Genomic DNA, 19553 nt, shown 5'->3' with positions numbered 1-19553 from the left:
CTGAGAGCTCAAACCACCTCTGCGCTCTGCCATATGACAGAAGAAGTAATGAAGAAATCAAAGAAGAGAGGGAGGTAGTTCTGAAATTTAAGCGTAAGAGCAGCCAACAAAGCTACCACCAGTACCTCTGGTTTAGCTATTTCATAAAGACCACTTCTCCACCCATCCTTTAGCTAAAATGCATCTTCATTTGTTATTGCAAAGACTTCAGCGATTTTCCTCATTACACAAGATACACTACCATTAAATCAATAATGGAAAGAAACTTTAATACAAGTTTATTTACCAATATACAATGCAAAAACCTAGTAAAATGCTGAGTGTGCACAACATCAGTTAGGCTTTACATGATTTCAGCACAGGCATTTGCGTGTCTGGCACAGCTACACCAGTACACAATTCAAATGAGTGCAACATTCCCTTTAAGGAAGAAGCTGATGAGCTGAACATGCTCACCAGGTACCTTCCTTCACAGTATTTAATGTGTCATCACTTAAGAGCAACTGGGGCACATGCAAAAACCTTTTGCAAGAAGAGATAGTAAACTGAAAGGCTAGTGAAGTCCGTTACAGTCGCAAAGAAATTTGATGCAGCCGCCGCACAAGAGAATAATGGCAGTGCTTAGTTTGTGATTTACAAGGCAGTTTATGGTCAAAGACTCGTGCAAACCTACTAACGCTGTTCTTAATGCTTGCTGGGACTGCAATGGAACACAGGGCAGGAGGGTCTGCATCCAGAATACTCTGTAACAAGCCCTTCTGCACTGGGTAGTACACACAGAATGGGGATTAATGCTCCCTTGTTACCTAGTGAGCAAATATTACTGCAAGACATCACTGGGACTGGACTGATTGAAGTAAACATACAGCATTAAAACAGACATATTGTTGCCTCTAATCAGTAGCAGAAGATCAGTATTTTGAACAGCTTATGGAGTGTCACTTTTTCATAGGCTTACATCAATGCTGTTAGGACAGATACTGTAATTAGTAATATCTTTAATTAGAAAAGTCAAGAGCATTAAGCATATAAAACACCTTTTCATTAGCAACATGAAGGCTAGGTTATTTGTACAGTACAGGAATCACTTCCAGATCAACACAAGATACAAGTTGAAGAGCGCTTTCCTATGTTTTTTCTCAGCCCCTTCACCACAGAAGAGAAGCAGCGTAGCTCTAGTAAGTTGCTGGATTAACATAACTGCATCTCAACTTAAAAACAAACAAACAAACACAAAACAGCAGCTCATAACAAAGGAATGCTTAGACTAAATCAGTTCCATGTGAAAATATGGAACAGCAGCATCCTCTAGTGCAAGTCACCTTTAAAATTAAAAGCATAGCTGACAATGAGACATTGCTTCTAGGGAAGCCCTTTCCAAGGGACTAGTATTTGCTAAAGCAAACATTTACCACCTTGAATTTGCTTGCAAGTATAAAATAAATATTGATATCCATATTTCATACATTAAAAATACTTTATTTTACATTCATTTTGATGTTCAATAAGTTACGTCTAGCACCAAAGAAACATTTTGGTGGGGCTGAGGAATTGAGAAACTACAAAGTGTAAATGCAGAATTCACTTCAACATGTAAATGACTCATTGGTGCCTAGATTATTTTTTTTTAAAGTTATTGTTCAGATGGGCTTTCGACTATTGCTTCAGTTAGACTTAAATGTGCCAACAGTGTAGAAATATAAAAATCACAGATTTGAAAAAAAAATTAAAAAAACAAAAAACCAAAAAGCAATTCTTTTAACCTCCCAGCTACATGCAGAGTTGAGGCTCCAGAACACTATCATTAATGGTATGTTATGGCAGTTAGGTAACAAGTTACAGGAAGAACCAAATTGCATAACTGGAATACTGGAAAGAAAGGCTGAGCTTCCTTTCCACAGGAGTAGGACACAGAAAATAACTGTTTATACCTTATGAACTTGTGTGCTGTTTGTACATGCATATAGGGTGGAAGTGGTTCTTAAAGCTACTCAGCACATCGCAGTTAGTTCCACTGCTGCCAAGGAGAGACAGTTTTGTCTCAAGTATTTCACAACAAGCCACTTACGGGTAAGCCAAACAAAGTATTACATCTGAGAGGACATAGCCCTTACCTTTTTGAAAGGACATAACATCACAAGCTCAAAAGAAAAAGGCACTACAGTTTTGGTTTTTTCTTCCTTAGAAATGCTGGCTTTGTAAATTGTACCCCTTTTATTCTAAACTCACTGGTAACACTATTTTGGTAATGCTGGATATGTTAACTAAAACCCAGTTCTAATCAGTATACCTCTGCCAAGTTGCAGAATTAACACTGTTTCAAGATTTTGTGGTATCCTCACTGACTACAGCCCAAAGCATCAAACCAAGATGACATTTCCAGTGCTTGCACTTGTTCTGAAGCCAGTCAAGTTCCATGTTTTGGCACACCTGCGCTCCAGAAGACCTGCCCAACTGGCCTCCGGTCACAGCTTACGGCTCTGGACATGACCAGTAGAGAGGCTTAGGCACGAGTAACACTGTGCCGCCTTCCACGTGGCAACCACCATTTTTTATTCATTTGGTTAAATACCAGCACAGGAGTTTAAGGATGAAATGAGCATAAAAATCCTTTTCTAGTCCTCCTTCAAATCTTTCCCTTAATCGGTAGATCTTAGTAAAACAGTACCATGGATCAGCACTTCTGTTACATGCCATGTTACATCACCAGCTGGTGCTTGTCGCAAGCATCCAGCTCAGACTGTAGTCGTTAGAGTTGTGACAAGTTACCTCTCAAGGGGCACTGTCCTCACTGCAGTGGGCTGCATTCACAGTTCTACCATGTCAGTAATTTCAATTTCAGCACGTTTAGTCTGGTACGTTTCAAGGTATGTGCAATTAGAACCCTGTAATGGCTTGATTTACAGCTCCGTACTTTAGGAGCACATTAGCTGTGCATTTTGACCTGATCTGCATCACTTCTCATTTTTGTTTTTAAGAACTAATCTCAGTGATCACACTCTGTTTGAGAATCTCGCTCCCTTTCCCTGTCCCTCCCAATCACATTCAGGAAGAGGCAGCTACACCTCCTCAGCCCATACAAGCTCAGAAGTTACAGATACCAAAAAAAGGAGGAATGGGCTCCTCCAACAAGAGGAAACGGCGATTTTGCTGCCTGGGCTCCCAACCACTGCAGGACAACTCACTGCCTATTTTCCCAAACCCCACTTCTGGCCCAAATCAGCCACCTCACAGTAGTGCTGACCCCTCCTCCAGACAGAGCACCACAGCTGCCCTGTACTCCTGCAACTTTGCTACCAGTTAGTTAACATCAAAGCTTCAGTGGGGTCTGTTTCAGCAAAAACTCAAGTCAAAACTATGTCCAGATCAGCTGGGTGTGAAGGTAGCTCTTCAAGAACCCTTTCCACAGCACAAGTACCTGAAGGCATCTCACCTACCGCATTTCTTTCCTTCCACTCCCTGCTATGGCTCATCCCTGCTGTACTCTCAACAGAAACTCTCACCCTGCTGTCCCAGCGCCTTGGCTGTAGTTACTAAGGAGAATGTTCTGAAAGCTTAGCAGTGGTCACAAAAATCCCTGCTCGCCATGCTCCTGAGCTCAGGACTTTTGTAAGCTCCACTTTGCTGCCAGCATTACACCAAAAAAACAAAACAAAGGGAGAAGAAAGTTTCCAGCAAATGAAACCATCTCCCACCTTCAAAGAAAAGCAAGGATTACACGGATACTCATTTGTCCAGTAGTAAGGAGTAAAGTAACTACTCTGGGACTACTGGACTTGAGTAAGTTCACATGAAAGAAATCCATTCTAATAATGTACCAAAAGCAGTGACATCCAATGTAGAAGTTTCACAATTAAGTATTTTCCACGATCCAAAGCAAAAGTCTATTTGAACCATGGATCATGAATACTGTGGGGGTTTATGTATTTGCTTTTTTTGTTTGTTTCTAAGTGACATAATTTCTGTATCTCTGGGGAGGGAAGGAAAAAATAACAGAGTCCTTGAGGCTACAATGGGCCTCTGCTGTGTTTTCTCAGATCAGCTGAGTTTCATGAAGCATCCCTGGATATCCAACCACTTTCTGTTAGAAAGTTTAAAATCCTTTTCTTCAGTACCTTATCTAAGTAACTGGGAAGACGACTCTTTGAGGGAATTCCTTGTCTTTTCTGGAGATGGTCTTTAATGATTATAGTTTTTACTGTCACGTAACGTGCAGGACTCAAATTTAGAGAGCTGCAGAGCACCTTTTCCCTGTCCGATAAGAGTTCAAAGCCAGGCAGGTTTTCAATGGCAGCAAATTCACCTTCTTTACCATCTTCCTTCCCTCTCTTGGAACTAGCTATGTTTTTGTTCTCCTTCCTCTTTTCCCGTTTATGCCTGGCTGCCTCATATTCTGCCGACTCTTCCATTTTGGTGATTCCGTTTCGACGATACCGCTGCAGCTCCCGAATCTTTGCTCGAAGTATCCTCTCCTTGTGCATGTTCTCAAAGAAGTCTTCAAACTCCTTACAAGACATGAACTGGTACAGAGGCCTCAGTTTCAGCCTCAACTCCTTCTCTTCTTTTGTGATCTTTCGCTTGGGAGCTTTCTCCTTGTCCTTTTTATCCTTCCCCAGAAAGGCCGGTACCAAGTTATAGTCTCGTGCAATGTTCTTCCGCCGTTGCCTCTCCTTGAGTTTCCTTACGTACATGTCTACATGAGCTCTTTTTAACTCTATTTCCACGTCATCATCGTCATAGTTCACCGAAAGGCCACTGATCAGAGTCTCTGCGTCTTGATCATATTCGATCTCGTAGTCATCCCGAAGCGGCATGTATCCCAACTGCTGCTGTTCGGCCACAGATATATCCAACGGTGGGAGCGGCGTGGTCAAGCTAGGAGAAAGCGGGCCGCCACTGGGACACGTGTGATCCGTTACTCTGTTCGGAATGGTGTCAGGGATGCAGGCTTTTCCCAGGTTGCCATGGATATACATGCTCACATAGTGTTCCATGACCTCCTGAGGCGTTCGGGATGCTCCCACGTGAGCAGCCATGTCCTCCTAAACAGAAAACAAGGAGGAGTGATAAAATGATTCCCGTTACATCTCCAACATAACATGCAGTCAGGTAAGAGCATGGCTTTTTCCTCCCTGCTCCTCAAAGGCCAACTCGCAATACCTAAACTCTTCCAAGCAGATCTGCGTTTTTGGGTCCAGATAAGTATTTGCAAGCGCACAGGGGCAGGCAAGCCATGAAAACAGCACCGGGAACATCACTAAGGCAAGCTGCGTCAGATCCTCTGGGTACAGGAACACCATCGAGACACCGGGTCCACATGGTGATTCCTGAGCATCCACCGCTCTCTCAAGAAGTCAGCTTACCACCAGCAGGAAGCTTTCCAAGTCCCAAGCCAGCACTGAGATCACTACATCGTTTGGATTTTTCTCATTTACACTGCATTGCTGAAGTACTTTTAGAGCAATACGGAAATACAGACAGACAGCATTCACTCATTTCTAGTTCTTTAAGAACTGAAACGAGCTACAGTCATCATAAGCTTTAAAATGGTGAACAAGTCTTTACTTTTAATGAAGCAAAACACAATCAGGTAACAGCTAACGAATCAAACGGCGATGCTTTTTACTGCTGTTTTTTAAAAACGAGCCTGACTCGTCTACTGACGCAGAAGGCAAGCAGCAAGTTTACAGCCGTGACACGCCGAAGGAAAAGACCAAACACCGCGAGGCAGAGGGTAGCAGATCCCCAGCACAAACGGGCCGGGGGCAGAGGCTGGAACTTCAGGCAGCGACGCGGGACACGGACACGGCTCTGCCGAGCGGGGCGGGGCACCGGGGCCCTCCTGTCAGGCCCACCCGCCTCCCCCGCTGCTGCCGGGCCCGCCGGCTCCCCGCGGCCCAGGCCGGTGGTCAGCGGCGGCCCCGCGCACCCGTGGCCGCCGCCCCGAGCGGGGACGACGTGCCCTCGGCACGGGGGAGCGCCCGCCGCAGGCGGCAGGAGGAGGAGGAGGAGGAAGGGGACGACGGGGAGGACGGGGACGAAGGGGGGACCGGGCCCGCCCGCCCGCCGCCTGAGGGACGCCGCTCCCCCGCTGCCCGGCGGGCCGCGGACCCCGCCGGCGGCAGCCCGCCCCGCCGCCCTTGGCCCTTACCCAGTTGCCGAAGCCGAACTGCTCGATGGCGTCCAGCAGCAGCTGCTCCTCCCGGCTGCTCCAGCCGCCCTCGGCCTCGGCGCCCCAGAGGGTGAAGCGGCCGCCGTCGACGAGCTGGTAGCCGTGCCATCGGCGGTGCGGGCCGATCTCGGCGCCCGCCGAGAAGCAGTCGGGGCAGAGCTCGATGTCGGCGCACTCGGTGCAGCGGAAGCGCAGGGAGCTCACCTCGGCCAGGCAGTACACGCAGTACTTCTTCCCCAGTTCCGCCATCTTACCCCGCCCGCCGACAGGCCGCGCGCACGCGCAGGCACGCCCCCGCGCCGGCACCGCCAATGGCAGCGCGCCCGGCGGGCGGAGCCCCGCGGCGGGCGGCCAGTCGACGCGGAGGGCTCGGCCCTTCTCTCGTGCCCCCTGCCAATGGGGCCAAGGCGCCCGGGCGCGGGGGGTATTAAACGGAATGAACGGCTAGCATTGGCCTACCGGGATCCGTCTATCCTTTCCAGCGGCCAATCGGAGAGGCGACTCGGAGCGACCCCGCCGCTGAGTGGTAGTCCGCGGCGAGGGGGCGCGGCCGAGCCGGCGCCACGGGGAGAGGGCGGGGCCGGGCCGGGCCGTCCGCCGGCGCCGAGTCCCGTTGCCCGGGCAACGGGGGAAGCGGGGAGCGGCCCGGCCATGGAGGCGGCGGCGGCGGCGGGGCCGGAGCCGGAGCCCACCGAGGGGCCGGCGGGGCTCGGGGAGCCGAGCCCGGGTGCCCCGGGGGAGTCGCCGGGGCCCGAGGTGCTGGACGGGCCCTGCGAGCCCGCGGAACCGAGGCCTGAGGAGCCGCCGGAGCCCTGCGAGCCGGAGGAGCCGGGGTCGGAGGACCCGGGGCCCTGCGGGCCGGAGGGGCCGGGGCCGGAAGAGCTGGGGTCCCGCGAGCCGGAGCCCTGCGGGCCGGAGGAGCCGGGGCCGGAGAAGCCGGAGCCCTGCGAGCCGGAGGGACCGGAGAAGCCGGAGCCCTGCGAGCCGGAGGGGCCGGGGCCGGAGAAGCCGGAGCCCTGCGAGCCGGAGGGACCGGAGAAGCCGGGGCCCCGCGAGCCGGAGCCCTGCGAGCCGGAGGGGCCGGGGCCGTCGGAGCCGTCCGACCCGGGGCCCTCGGCGGCCGCGCCAGCCGCCGGCGGTGCCGGGCAGGCGGAGGCGGGCGGCCGGGGCGGCCCCGCGGGCGAGGCGCGGGAGGCGGCGGAGGAGGGCGAGGAGGAGCGGCGGGAGCGGGCGGCGCTGCTGGAGCAGCACGGCGGGCTGGCGGCCGAGCGGGAGCGGCTGCGGCGGGCCGGCGCCCGGCTGCAGCTGCGGCTGGGCGAGCTGCTGCGGCTGCGGCGGGGCGAGAGGCGGCCGCGGGCGGAGCTGGGCGCGGGCGGGCCGCAGCTGTACGCCCAGCGCCTGCTGCGGCTGCGGGAGCTGCGGGAGGAGCGGGAGCGGGCGGCCGCCGCCTGCCGGGAGCGGGTGGCGGCCCGCCGGCGGGACGGCGAGGAGCGGCAGGCCCGGGCCCGGGCCGAGTGGGCCGCCTTCCAGGCCCGCAAGAAGGAGGCGGCCGTCTCCAGCCTGGGCCGGCGGCTGGGCGGCAGGGAGGCGGCGGCGGCGGCGGTGGCCCGCATCCAGGCCGGGGAAGGGGACAAAGAACGGCAAGTGCGCGAGGTGAGGCTCCGCCGGTCTGGCCAAAAAGGTCTCTGAAGAGGCCGGCGTTGTCCTCTCCTTACAGATGGGGTACTCGCCCCCCACCCCGCCCCAACACCTGCCGCCCGCTACTGAGCAACGGAAGACGTCCCTTGCTTTTCTCCCCGTGGAGCTTTGCTCTTGCCATGACGCACTTTAAACTTCTTGCCTGGCAAGGCAAGGATTAAAGAAATAGAGCAATTCTTTTATTTCTGCTCCTCTAGGCCCGTGTGGAAAACATCAAGCTGAAGCATGAAATCCAAAACCTTGAAACCATCTTGAAAGCTCAGGGAGAACTGGTAGAGGGTCAACGTTTTCTGGACTTTGAGCACATGAAGAAAGAGAATCAGAAACACGGCAAAAAGATTGACGACCTCAGTGATGAAATCCTGAAGCTCAAGAAGAAGGTATCGAACACAGTACATGTTCTCAGCCAGTTCAGGGAAAAGCTACAGTTTGTGGAAGCTGAAAATCAAGGCAGAAAGGCTGAACTGATGGACATTGAGACCGTCTTGTCACAGAAGAGAGACATTCTGACCAAAACAAAACAGGCCAGAGACAGACTGCGGAGAAACAATTTGAAACTGCAGCAGAAATGCGGATTGCTTGGAAATGAGGCACTGCTTCGGGACTTTGAGGAAAAGGTGGATGCTGCAGAGCTACTAAGTCAGCGATTGGAAACACTGAAACGCCACCATGCTGCTCTGATCCTTACTTGTAGGGCAATTCAGAAAAAAATCAAGGAAGCCAACTCCTCTTTCCTTGCTGAGGATGACTGAAGAAAAGGAAGCATGGAAATGAAATAAACAAAGGAGTTTTCCATAATTCTGATTTTTAACGTGCTTTTTTCAGCAAATCTTGGGGAATACGTTACACCATACTGCTAAAAAAGCCTTTTCTAAGTGATGTGTCAGTATTACGCATTCAATGAAGAGATTACAGTAGTTACTCATTTTGAATGAAACCATATACAAGTGCCCATCTTAAACCAACAAAAAAAGTGTAGACTTTTGACTGAGGCTATAATTAACAAGCACGTATAAATTATACATGTCTCTCTTCCAAGTTAAGTAAAGGTGGCCTGTCCACCTGTGTCAAGACCGGTAATAAGATTTCCAAGTTGGTAAAATGTTGGCAATTCCAATTAAACTTTTGTCCAAACTTAGAGTAAGTGATGTGACATGACCATGAGTTCCTTAATACTCTCCCAACTTTTCCAATGCCAAGGTTGATCCTTCCAAGAAATTTACCAGAGGGACTTCCCTATCTCTAAACATCATGAGTCAGCTATACCCCCAATGATGTAGCAGGCGGGGTAGGGTTAACTTTATTAAAAGATATAAATGGCAATACAGCAGAACATCAAATACTTAAGTTCTTACAACAGTTCTTGACTGACTCACAAAAATACGCATAATATCAACAGAAGTAAATAATGCTTTCTTTGACATATAATATGCAATCTATTCTTGCCGGGAACTTGAAATTCCCAATGCTTTTAACACTTTGTAATTGCCAGAATACCATTTTCCTTGTGCACCCACAGGGAATCCCTTAAGTTTGATATTTTTAGCATTCGTTAGATCTTGAATTTGGTCTTTAAGGTGGCAATATTTTACTTTTTCTGCCACCGCATCCGCCAGTGATGTCAATTTACTTTCATACTGAATTGTCACATCAATAACTATCGCCTGACCTCCCTTTACAAATACCAGATCAGGCTTGTATATTTCATTTTGTTCATCTTTTAATATGGGCTCCTGGAATACAATCCAGTCCTTTTGGGCTTCATTATTTCAATATTTTGTGTAATTGATTATGCCTTTTAATGCTAGCACCTTGTACCGTGGGGCAATACCCAATGGTATAAGCACACATTTTGTTTTCCACTTTACAGTGTCGACAGGATTTTATTTGCGAATCCTGTCTCCCCCTTGCCAGGAATTCCCTAGTGGGATACAGGTTAGCTCTTAACTGAAGCGTGGTGAGGAGTTTTCTGTGAGGGATACCCCTATAATGTTCAATCCAATTGTTGCTGATTTTATCTTTCTCAAAGTTGGTAATACCATGGCCCTGGGACTGCAACTTGGTCCAATTTATAAATTCCTGTTTTCGCCAGCCACGTGGTTTAGGAAAAATAATTTGGGGGGCTGATAGCTCCCATTCTGAAGCTGGTTCCTCATCGCCCAGTTCCTCAGACGTTACCCTAATCGCACTCAGGTCTCAAATGGTTGGAATTTTATTCTTATCACCTCCAGCTGTTACCCATAATTTTTCAAGTTCTTTTTCAATCCCCTCTTGTTTTACTATTGATCTTATTAGTTCATCCAAAGACTGCGCAATCCTATGCAGTCTTCGAGCTCGTATACTGGGGATCAGACCCAAGAGTCTCGTGATGCCTAAACCTCCACCACGCATACTGGAATAGAGAATGGCATCACATGTACCTGGAGGTAGATGTAACCACTCCTTGACTGTAGTTCGAATCATCAGGTCAAGTGTTTCTAGGTACGTTGCTTTTACATCTGCTTGGTCTGCTAAATAGATCAATTGCAGGCTAGTATATCCCTTCAAGATGTCAACCTTCTGAAATGGTTTCAATGGTGTATCACCAATCCGTTGTAGCCAGTCTTTGATCTTCACCAGTAGTTCAGGTTTAGATATTCCGATCCATGGGTCTATTCTTAGTCCCAGGTACTTTTCCAAACTACCAGGTTCAATCACATTAATTGGGTACCATTAATTTGCCATGGAAGATAATCGTTGATCGTATACCAGTCCTTAATAGGTTGTATATAAAAGCCACGGCATTTCTCCCCATGTCCTGAGGCCTGTTAGATTACAAAAGGCCTCTAGGATCTTGATATTCCTTTGCATTCCTTCCCATGATAAGAAAAAAAAGCACCGACAAAAAAAGTGTAGACTTTTGACTGAGGCTAAGAGAAAACCTTCAAATTCAGTCCTTTAGGGCCATGGCAATAGTGTTTAAGCAGAGCACTCACCATACCCTAACTCAAATCCTGATCCTGCCACCCTCTGTATGGATTTCATAATTCAGTATCTGTTGACGCGGAAGTCACAGACACTGCACACAATCAATATGATCAAGCAGATGCCACTTTATTGCCAAAATAGCTCGGTTTATATACTCATTCTGGTTCCCGTTCATGCATAAGCTGATTAAAGATTGGTTAGCATGTGCTGTCCATGCGCCTAGTTACACCTAATGATTGGTTATTATCAACACTGTACACGCGCATAAACATAAGACATAATTGGTTATATTAACTAAAACATGCAAAACTTGTCTCAGTCTAATTGGTCAAGATAAACTGCCCAATTGAGGTTTTTTGTGCCAAGTTCCCTTTATCGTGGAACGCGCACCTGTGTTCTTCTAATTGGTATCTTTCTTTTTTTTGTCTTCTTGTTTATTCTGTTCAAGGCCTTCTAAAGGCGTCTGGAATGCTCTTGTGACCGTTAGCTAAATATGTGTCCACAACAAGTATCAACTTCATCTTTACAATAAATACACCTGCCTTCTGGGCACATCGCAAGGGGTAACTTTTATAGATGTGGCTAAGAATGGGAGAGAAGCTTACTGTCAATACCTGACATGGCTTGCATACTGCCAATATACTACAGAAGCACTAAATCATACACCCATTCTGTAAATATACTTGACTGCCCGAGTTTGCCTTGGTGGTGCACAAGAAGAAAGGTTTATTACTTTAAGAACTGCTTTCATAGTATGAATATATACATAAATCTTCTAACTCAAAACTAGAGGTTTGGATTTTTTTGGTCTTTCAGCTTTTACAGTTTTAGGGGGTACTCAGCCTTGTCCTCCTCATTCACGGTGTGTGCAGAACTAGAGAGTAAGCCCATCCCTGTTTCAGGCTCCTCTGCACTGCTCAACTAGACCCGAATTCCAGAAAAGACGACTGAAGGAAAAGGGGAGGGAGCGACAAACATTTACACATTTATGTCTGTACAGCCCACAGAGCTTTAGTTACAGGAAGCAGCTTCCCCTTTCAAAATAATATATTCTTTAAACTCCAGTTCCCCCATGGCAAGCAGTGACTGAGACTTATCTATATCCCGCAGTTCTTGCTGCTGCTATTGTAACATTATTTTTGATTTAAGGCATGGGATGGATGTCAAGAATATAGAAACATCTTGGGCCAGTAAAATGTTGGAGCTCTGACATACTATCTTCTCATTACTGAAGGAACTGCAACTTTGGTAGGCTCCCTATAGGCCATCACTGGCTGATGTGCCCAATTATTGAATCAGTCTTTCCTAGTTTATTGTTAATTTTTATGCGTGATACCACTACTTTGCTTAGACAGACCAGCAATCTTTAGTCCCATTTTTGGTAGTCAGAGTTGGGTATTAAAGGCCCAGATTTAAGTGTTCAACAGCTGTGAATTTTGCAGGAAAGAAGGCACATCCCAGTGGGAAAGAGTAGGAATGGAGTCTTTTGGTTTTCCACGGTGGGTTGGAATTACACCCCATAGGCCCAGTATTGCTGAGCTGTATTTGAGCTGCTGGTTTTAGTTCCAAGATAAGTTGCATACGCATTTAAGCAAAGTACACAAGTCACTGAATGCACTTATATGGGGATAAAAAGTAGATAAGCTTACATAAAGACATTTTTAGGAATGGCTTACACCTCTTTTAAATAATCTCTGAACTAGATTTTCTGAATTGCCTGGACATTTAAAAGACAAAACATAATTAAAGTGGTTATTATGCTACTGAAGGTTTAAATCTTATTCTTTTGTCATAGTGAAATGAGAGAAGAGATCAGTAATTTCTTACTCTTACTGCAATCATGCAGTAGCAATTTGCTTATAGTCTTCTAAGGTCCTTACAGTTCTGCAGAACTATTGCATAAACACACGGGAACAGTGCAGGCTTTTGTTCTGCAAACAACTGAAGTACCCTGTATCTTCAGTAGCTCAAACACTCTTATTCGTGAAGAGACATTACACAACTAATACTCAAAAGCTTTCCACAAAGTACCAGGAGATCCACCCGTCTGTTGTTGCTGGACAGTAAAAGGAGACAAGTGTAACCGCCAACCACTTATCTTAAAAAAACAAAACAACCCCCCCCCCCAAAAAAAAACCCCAAATCAGTACCTTTCATCTTAAGCCTTGTTACCAAAAGTGAGCTCTTCTCCTGCTGAAAGAGTGGCTGTCACACAAGTTGAGCAGCCTCCTGGTGTTCCACGAAAACTGTTTTCATAAATAATTAAGGATGACCAGCAGTCATCTCCCTAAGAGAAGTTACTTTTACCTGTTTTGACTTCTTACAGATTCCTGCCAGAAAAATTCTTACGCTTCTTGCTGCTTTTGGCTTAAGACGTATAAACCTTCCTTTAACTTCTTAAACACCATTAAGCAACAAACGTAGACAGTTAAAGGGAAAAGCAGAAGAATCTTAAATGCTTTTCACTGCTGCATGTTTGACACCTGGAGAAGGCAAGAATTTAGGGTACAAATGAGGTTGATAGTATATTCCCTGAACTGAATTATTTCTAGTGAAACAAATACTACTCAGACATTTGCTTAAACTTCACACACTGTCTCCAGGACTTTTTTTCTTAGTGCTGTTATTGAGACAACCCACTGCTACTGCTGCCTTCCAAAGCACCCTGAGGGTGAAGATCAAAGATTCCTCCATTTTCCTCCTATAAATATAGGAAGATGTTCCATCAGGAAGCAGTAAAGACAAATGCCTTTTTATTTCCTAATCTCATGTGCTGGCATGCAAGAAAGTATTTCACTTCTCTTAAAACAGACTGGCATTAGTACTGGGAAAACAGGTGAGGAAAAGTAAATCTAGTTTTGAGTTATGCAACTTCTGTAATGTATACAATATAAAGCTTTATCAATATCAAATTGGTATAGTGCCAGCAAATCAAACAGTAAGATACTTAGTACAAGGAAGTGAGACTTTACTGGAGAAACTAGAATCATGGCAGCCAAGTCTTTGACTGCGTTCCCCACATAGTCTTGTTGCACAGGTACTGCTTTCTCTCCCCTGCTTTTATTTGGTGCTTTAACCTCTTTTCTGTCAAGTAAGCAACAGGAAGCTTCTCCACTTCAATCTCTGAAGTTATGCCTATGTAAGAATTAATACTGCCTTAAGTTGAGCACAAACATGCCTTGTGATTATGAAACTTGCAATAAACCAAGATTTCTGCTTTTAAAACAAAAAAAGGATGATTTACATCTATTTTTCATAACAAATTTTTCAGATCTCAGACCTAGTCCAGAGGAGAGCATATGAAATGGATTAAACCATGGGCACCATAAGTATCAAATCTCCTAAATGTCATATGTAATATAAGAGGTATTTTAACATGAGAACTTGGAAAGCATCACCAAAAAATCCTCCACCTGCAATACTTAAATGTCCCAAAGTCCTGATTTTGGACAGACAAAAACTGCTAAAGAAGCCTGTGAAGAAACAGACAAGTAGTTGAATTTTTAATTTCTGAATTACACTGACAATAGGTGATTAAGATAACTTTACACAACTTTATTTAACAAAACCATATATTTACATTTGAAAAAAGTTCCAGTTTGATACACATATCTAAACAAAACAAACTTGCTAACTGCATAAAACCAATTTAAACATGATGTACAGGGGATGTATCTCTACATGTCACTCTAGTTTTTAAAACAGTCAAAAATAAGCTGTTACAAGGTACCTTCTTTCCCCAAATGAAATTCTTTACTAAATGAAAAAACGTTAATGACTGATTGCTGACTGAAGTTGCAAAACGGCTTTATTATAAAGTGCAGGTCATATAGAATTCCAAACCTGGTTGAAGTGTTCTGGTTTCTCTAATTTGCTGCATGTAGAGTGGTAGTGGTAGACTTCTGATGTATTGCAGCATTTCTATTTTTCCTTAAACCCATGAAGAAAAGGAAGTTTGCTTGATGGGACACATTCGCTCAATGAAAGAAAATCTCATGCATGTTGTTACAGATACTCTCAAGCACCTGAACAATAAAATTGTCAAAATTTTTTATGCAATCCCTGAATTTATTACAGAAATCTTCCTTAATAGCTAATTAAGAGATTTGGTATGCTGGAAGAAACTTAAAAAGCTCAGTGGCAAGTAATTCTATGCCCTTACTACTCATCTCCGTTTTTATCAAAATTCAAACATTACCTTCAAATCAAGTTACTGAGAAGTTGAAACAATTGCATCTTTAGGCAGGTGATTTTTTTTTTTTCAAATGTATTTCATTTGAAAACAAACTGTGCAAAGCTCCTTATTGCATTGCTTTTCTTCATTAAAGAACATACCTTATATACACAAAGAAATCATTTAGAAAATATATACATCTTCTAAGAACAGAAAGATCAAATCACAGAACAAAATAATTACATTTGCAAGTAACAAACAGTGCACAAGTGTTGCTGCAGCAGGCCTTTTTCCCACAACTATGCTCATTTTCTCTGTTACATTCAACATCTTATTGAGAAGAGAAGGAGAACAGGCTGTCCTGGCTGCAAAGATACGTAGTAGCTAAAGAATGCATTTTAACCAGACAAATGAGCCACACTTGTAGACTTGGTTTAAAAGGAAAGAGAAATCTAGTTGCAATGAAGACTTAAATCACAAAGCCAGTTACAGTATCACCTGAAAATTTATACTGAGGAAACAGTTGTCTCTGTGTTTAATAAACCATTTAAAAGCATAGTGCAAATGTTTCAGATGGTAGGCCTCTCATATCCTTCATGGAAAGGCATATTTGTTGTAGTAACAGAAAAAGTAATATTAAAAAACACTTACTGACCTTCCAGCTTTCTATTGCACTTCAAACCAATGTAGCATACAAGTACCGGTCATTGAAGGACCAAGGCTATACAAATTCTGGGAGAATTAACAAGTGTTTGATATCAACATCTTGATGTCTATTTTCAGTAAGTGATGACCTAGAAGAAGTCTTATGGAGGAATTAAGATGGCCAACAGAAAAACACATCCATTACACCAGGTACACAAAGTGGACAGGAAAAGAGGCCAATGAGGTATCAGACTTGCAAGCTGCATTTGCATTACATGTCTTCCAAAGTGATTATGAGTCCTCACTTACCAGGGAATCTTGCTCTCACTCTTTTTAATATTACAAACTATCCCTTGCAGAAACGATGTTTGTACTAAAGGACAGTATTTTGATTGTGTCCCACAGTCCTTTACATTCTATGTTAAGTTGAGCAGTGTGCAACTATTATTCTCTTTTTTTTTTTATTCAGACAATGCCAAAATAATCAGCATAAGACAGACTGAAGAGCATTGGGAAACCGCTGACCATATAGCTAGAGGATTTAGTAATATAGCTAGAGGATTTAGTAATGCCTGTTTACAGTTAACACAAATATTGCTTCAGTTAGTTTCCCTTTTCAATGATCATCATTATTTATAAAATAGATTTTACACTATGCAATAAACATTCTTGTAAATCAGAGGCACTCACGATTTACAGTTCAACATTCATCTGAATGCAGAGGGGATCTAAGCTGTATAACAGAATTAGGCAACCACAGTTTGCTGCCTCTGTAACTTGCTCCCATGTATTAGAAGCTGGATAAAACGCTAGGAAATGACAGCATGTACTTGTCCTGATAGTATTTGTCTGGCACATTCCCCAATAAACTTCTTTCACTTGTCACTACTTACATATCAGCTCCACATAATGCTTTCTCACTGTGGCAGCAGCAGCTGCTTCAGGAGATCCCACAGAACCTTTTCTTCTCAGCAGCAAGGGTGGTTTATGTAACTTGTCCCCCACACTCTTCCTCCTCAGTTTTGCCAGTGAGCAGAGCTGGGTTTAAAGTAACTATAAAAATTGCTTTTAACCATTTCTCAATTCATCTGCTCAGCCCACAGTTTTATCAGCATGACTGGACAGATGGCACAGGAATAAGCAGCTGGTAGGCAAGAACACCCCGAAACAGCACTGCCCCAGAAGAGGGAGATGTGGAAACATACATATAGTAGTACGTGACCCCGGCTTTAAACAGAGGAAAGAGTACAACTGGGAAATGGTGCCAGCTTAATACTAGAAACCCCCCAGTGAGTTTGGAATCTAGTCTGATTAATGGAACTTCTCCCATATGCATCCAGATTGGAAACACAGATTTCCAAGGCATCTTGAAGAATAATTGGTTTTGCACTGCTAGCGTGACTTCTCTTCCAAGTTTACTTTCTACTTAACTTTCTTATTAAATAATGGAATGTAGTTCTATGTCTACATGATTTCTTTGGTAAATGGGACCCACAGCCTATAAAACAAGAAGCATTTCTAAAGAAATGGTCCTTACATCATTTAACTATAAATTCCAGCACCAGTTATTTAAAATCCAGATCCAGCTACTACTATAGGTATGGGAAATACATCCTGCCTAAGAATGAAACTGGGGAATAGCTTTCAAAGCAACCGACATTGCTGAATGCCCAGTCTTTTAAAACATCAAAGGAAAAAAAAAACGCCTTAAAAAAACCCCTTAATTTTACTTAGTTTCACTGCCCTCATCAGAAGTACAGAATGTGTAACGCTGTCCACAGCAAATGCTCATTCTGCTAAAAGTTTAAGGCTAAGCCTAGGTTTAATGTATAAGGGGTTTATCCCCTGATTTCCTTCCTTCTTTTTTATCTCCCCTTCCTTCTCTTTTCCTCTCTCCCCTTTAAGGCTATCCTACTACTAAACAAAATTCTGAAATAACACTTTGATTTGCAGGCTCATACATGTCAAACAGTACTCGATACTTTTGCACTTTAGCTCTTTCCCCATGAGTCACTGGAGGCAACCATAATGTTAACGTCTGAGTGAAGGACTTCCTTTTTCCATTTCTCGGTTATCTTTCTGCAGAGCAGCCAGTATCTAGACATTTCAAGGAATGAGAGAGAAAAAAGTATTAGATTTAAAATGTGACTCAATAAATCACTGTCTGAAGAGTCTCCCATTTAATTATGTTTGAGCAATACTATTTTAACTATTAAATGTAATCAAATTTAAAGAACCTCTCCACTGATGGAGACCTGTCCCGTAAGTCCTTGTGGCATGGTAGATACAAATGGATTTAACAAAGGTTTAAACTCAACCTCCCCTCAACACACACTTTTGAAGCCTGGAGATGAGATTCTTACCCAGATTACACAGGTCTAGCACTATTAAAGGATGCTGTCTGATGGGAAGTTGTAATTTTTAATAAATGGAATGTCTAAAAACATAGCAAGTGAGTAGCCTGAGCAATATCACATTACCTAAGAGCTCAGGACAGAATTACCTTAGTGCTTGTCTAGAGCACACCGCTGTCTCCAGATCTGCTTACATCTTTTTCTGAAGCAAAAAGTCCGCATTTGCATCCATACCAAAAATTTGTATTTCCTAATATCCAATGCACAATTTTGTTTTGTTAGCCCTCGTGTAGAAGGCATAGTAATAGCCAGTTTCTCATGCTGCTTAACGTGCTCCCTGCCCCATAGTTAGTCTCTGCTGAAGAAGTCCAGCAGCATCCTCAAGAATCACCCTGGAAGTGAATGTACCATGGGACATTTCATCTCAAAGAATTGCAGTTATGAGAAAGGAACCTTCTTTTCTCCCTCTGACTGACTTCAAACAAACCTCTGCACCATCAGAATTAACAGGAGGTGGGGCTAAATCACTCACAGAGCAATCACACACCACCACCTATACTTCAATGCAGAAGCACCCATAGCTGTTGCAACAAAAGAGTTCAACATGAGTCTGAACAGAGCCACAGCTGGCTGGCTGTTCAGCAATTTCTAGAACTGGAGAGAGATTTCAGCGAGGTCCTCTTAATAGAGATTCAGGGTAAATCAACAGCTACTCAGAGAGTTTTAAGTGCCATAGTAACAATGTCCTTGGTGGAAGAAAGTTACCCTTTTTAAAGAATACAAGAATGACACCAAAATACTGACCCAAAAAAGCAGAAAAGCATAGACCTTAAGCCAATTAACAAAGCTCAAATTCTTTAGTTATTTGGAAAACTTTACAGAGCTAAGATTTGAAGCACAGAGATTACAGAAATGCTAAGCCCACAGTCCAGTCTGTTCTACCATCTCTATTCCTCTGCTGTTGATGACAAAGTGGTAGGTGTAACAACATCCACTTACATTTCAGGCTAAGGCTGTATTGGCACAAGGCCCTGGAGTTCTTTGTAGGTTATTTCAGAAGAAAAACAGAGCTTGCAGTTTCCTATGAGTCCTTGTTACTAGAAGTGCTGTGTCCATGATTTACCAGGACTCCTTTCAGTCTTTAGTTTCCTCATCACATTGTCAGTGACCAAGGGAAAATGGAGTGAGATGGAAAACACACACCAGCCCCATCCGATGAGGGAAGCAGGACTGTGGAAACCAGCTTCATAAGCCCCCCCTTTAGCATTTTAGATGAGGTCCTACATACATCACCTCTAGACAGCATCAGGTCAGAATGTGACCCACAGGATAACAGGACCATAATTAACCATGGTACAGCAAGGTGAAAGGTTCAGTAAGCGGGTGTTTTTCTGAGTGCCAAGTACACCTACTGCTGAGATGTGCAGCTGAATTTGACTCCTGAATTCTACAGTCAAATATACTCCTACAAAGAAGTAGTACCTCAAGCTCTGCTGCTTGCTTATGCAGCACAGTTACTGTAAGCAAATGAGATGATGCCAGA

At 44.6% G+C, this 19553-nt stretch overlaps 3 protein-coding genes across 8 annotated transcripts in view; 1 reads left to right on the top strand and 2 right to left on the bottom strand.

The window, feature by feature from the left end:
* Window positions 1-243: 243 nt before the first annotated feature.
* On the bottom strand, window positions 244-6464 carry TADA2B (transcriptional adaptor 2B). 2 transcript variants are annotated; one of them, XR_008234179.1, is made up of 3 exons: window positions 6152-6464; window positions 2487-5042; window positions 244-2446 (listed from the first exon to the last, which is right to left on the bottom strand). XR_008234179.1 is itself a non-coding variant. In XM_052780550.1 (2 exons), the coding sequence occupies exons 1-2, from the start codon at window positions 6419-6421 to the stop codon at window positions 4050-4052; spliced, it is 1263 nt and encodes a 420-aa protein (XP_052636510.1). In that variant the 5' UTR covers window positions 6422-6464; the 3' UTR covers window positions 244-4049. The 2 variants fall into 2 exon arrangements, 1 of the variants encoding a protein (XP_052636510.1); XM_052780550.1 differs by having other exon boundaries at window positions 244-5042.
* A 104-nt stretch (window positions 6465-6568) lies between these two features.
* On the top strand, window positions 6569-8668 carry CCDC96 (coiled-coil domain containing 96). The gene is made up of 2 exons (XM_052781020.1): window positions 6569-7825; window positions 8068-8668. Exons 1-2 carry the CDS (start codon window positions 6569-6571, stop codon window positions 8620-8622), a joined length of 1812 nt encoding a protein of 603 aa, XP_052636980.1. The 3' UTR covers window positions 8623-8668.
* A 5703-nt stretch (window positions 8669-14371) lies between these two features.
* Window positions 14372-19553, bottom strand: part of TBC1D14 (TBC1 domain family member 14) — a 76470-nt gene continuing 71288 nt past the window's right edge. For all 5 annotated transcript variants that reach the window (XR_008234178.1, XM_052780547.1, XM_052780546.1 and 2 more), the window contains one exon: window positions 14372-17753. Coding sequence is in view for 4 of the 5 variants with exons in the window: in XM_052780547.1 (XP_052636507.1) it covers window positions 17688-17753 (66 nt within the window). In the remaining variant the exon portion in view is untranslated. The remainder of the gene's footprint in view (window positions 17754-19553) is intronic.

Source organism: Harpia harpyja, chromosome 2, assembly GCF_026419915.1.
Source record: "Harpia harpyja isolate bHarHar1 chromosome 2, bHarHar1 primary haplotype, whole genome shotgun sequence".
Lineage (NCBI taxonomy): Eukaryota > Metazoa > Chordata > Aves > Accipitriformes > Accipitridae > Harpia > Harpia harpyja.
Note: the sequence above shows the minus strand (reverse complement) of the source record. Positions and strands in the feature narration are given on the sequence as shown.

Excerpts from the sequence above, each read along its gene's own strand:
- TADA2B (XM_052780550.1), bottom strand. The coding sequence starts at position 6,421 with ATGGCGGAACTGGGGAAGAAGTACTGCGTGTACTGCCTGGCCGAGGTG. Across the intron at positions 5,043-6,151 it reads AGTTCGGCTTCGGCAACTGG|GAGGACATGGCTGCTCACGT; the intron begins GTAAGGGCCAAG and ends TTTTCTGTTTAG.
- CCDC96 (XM_052781020.1), top strand. The coding sequence starts at position 6,569 with ATGGGGCCAAGGCGCCCGGGCGCGGGGGGTATTAAACGGAATGAACGG. Across the intron at positions 7,826-8,067 it reads AAGAACGGCAAGTGCGCGAG|GCCCGTGTGGAAAACATCAA; the intron begins GTGAGGCTCCGC and ends CTGCTCCTCTAG.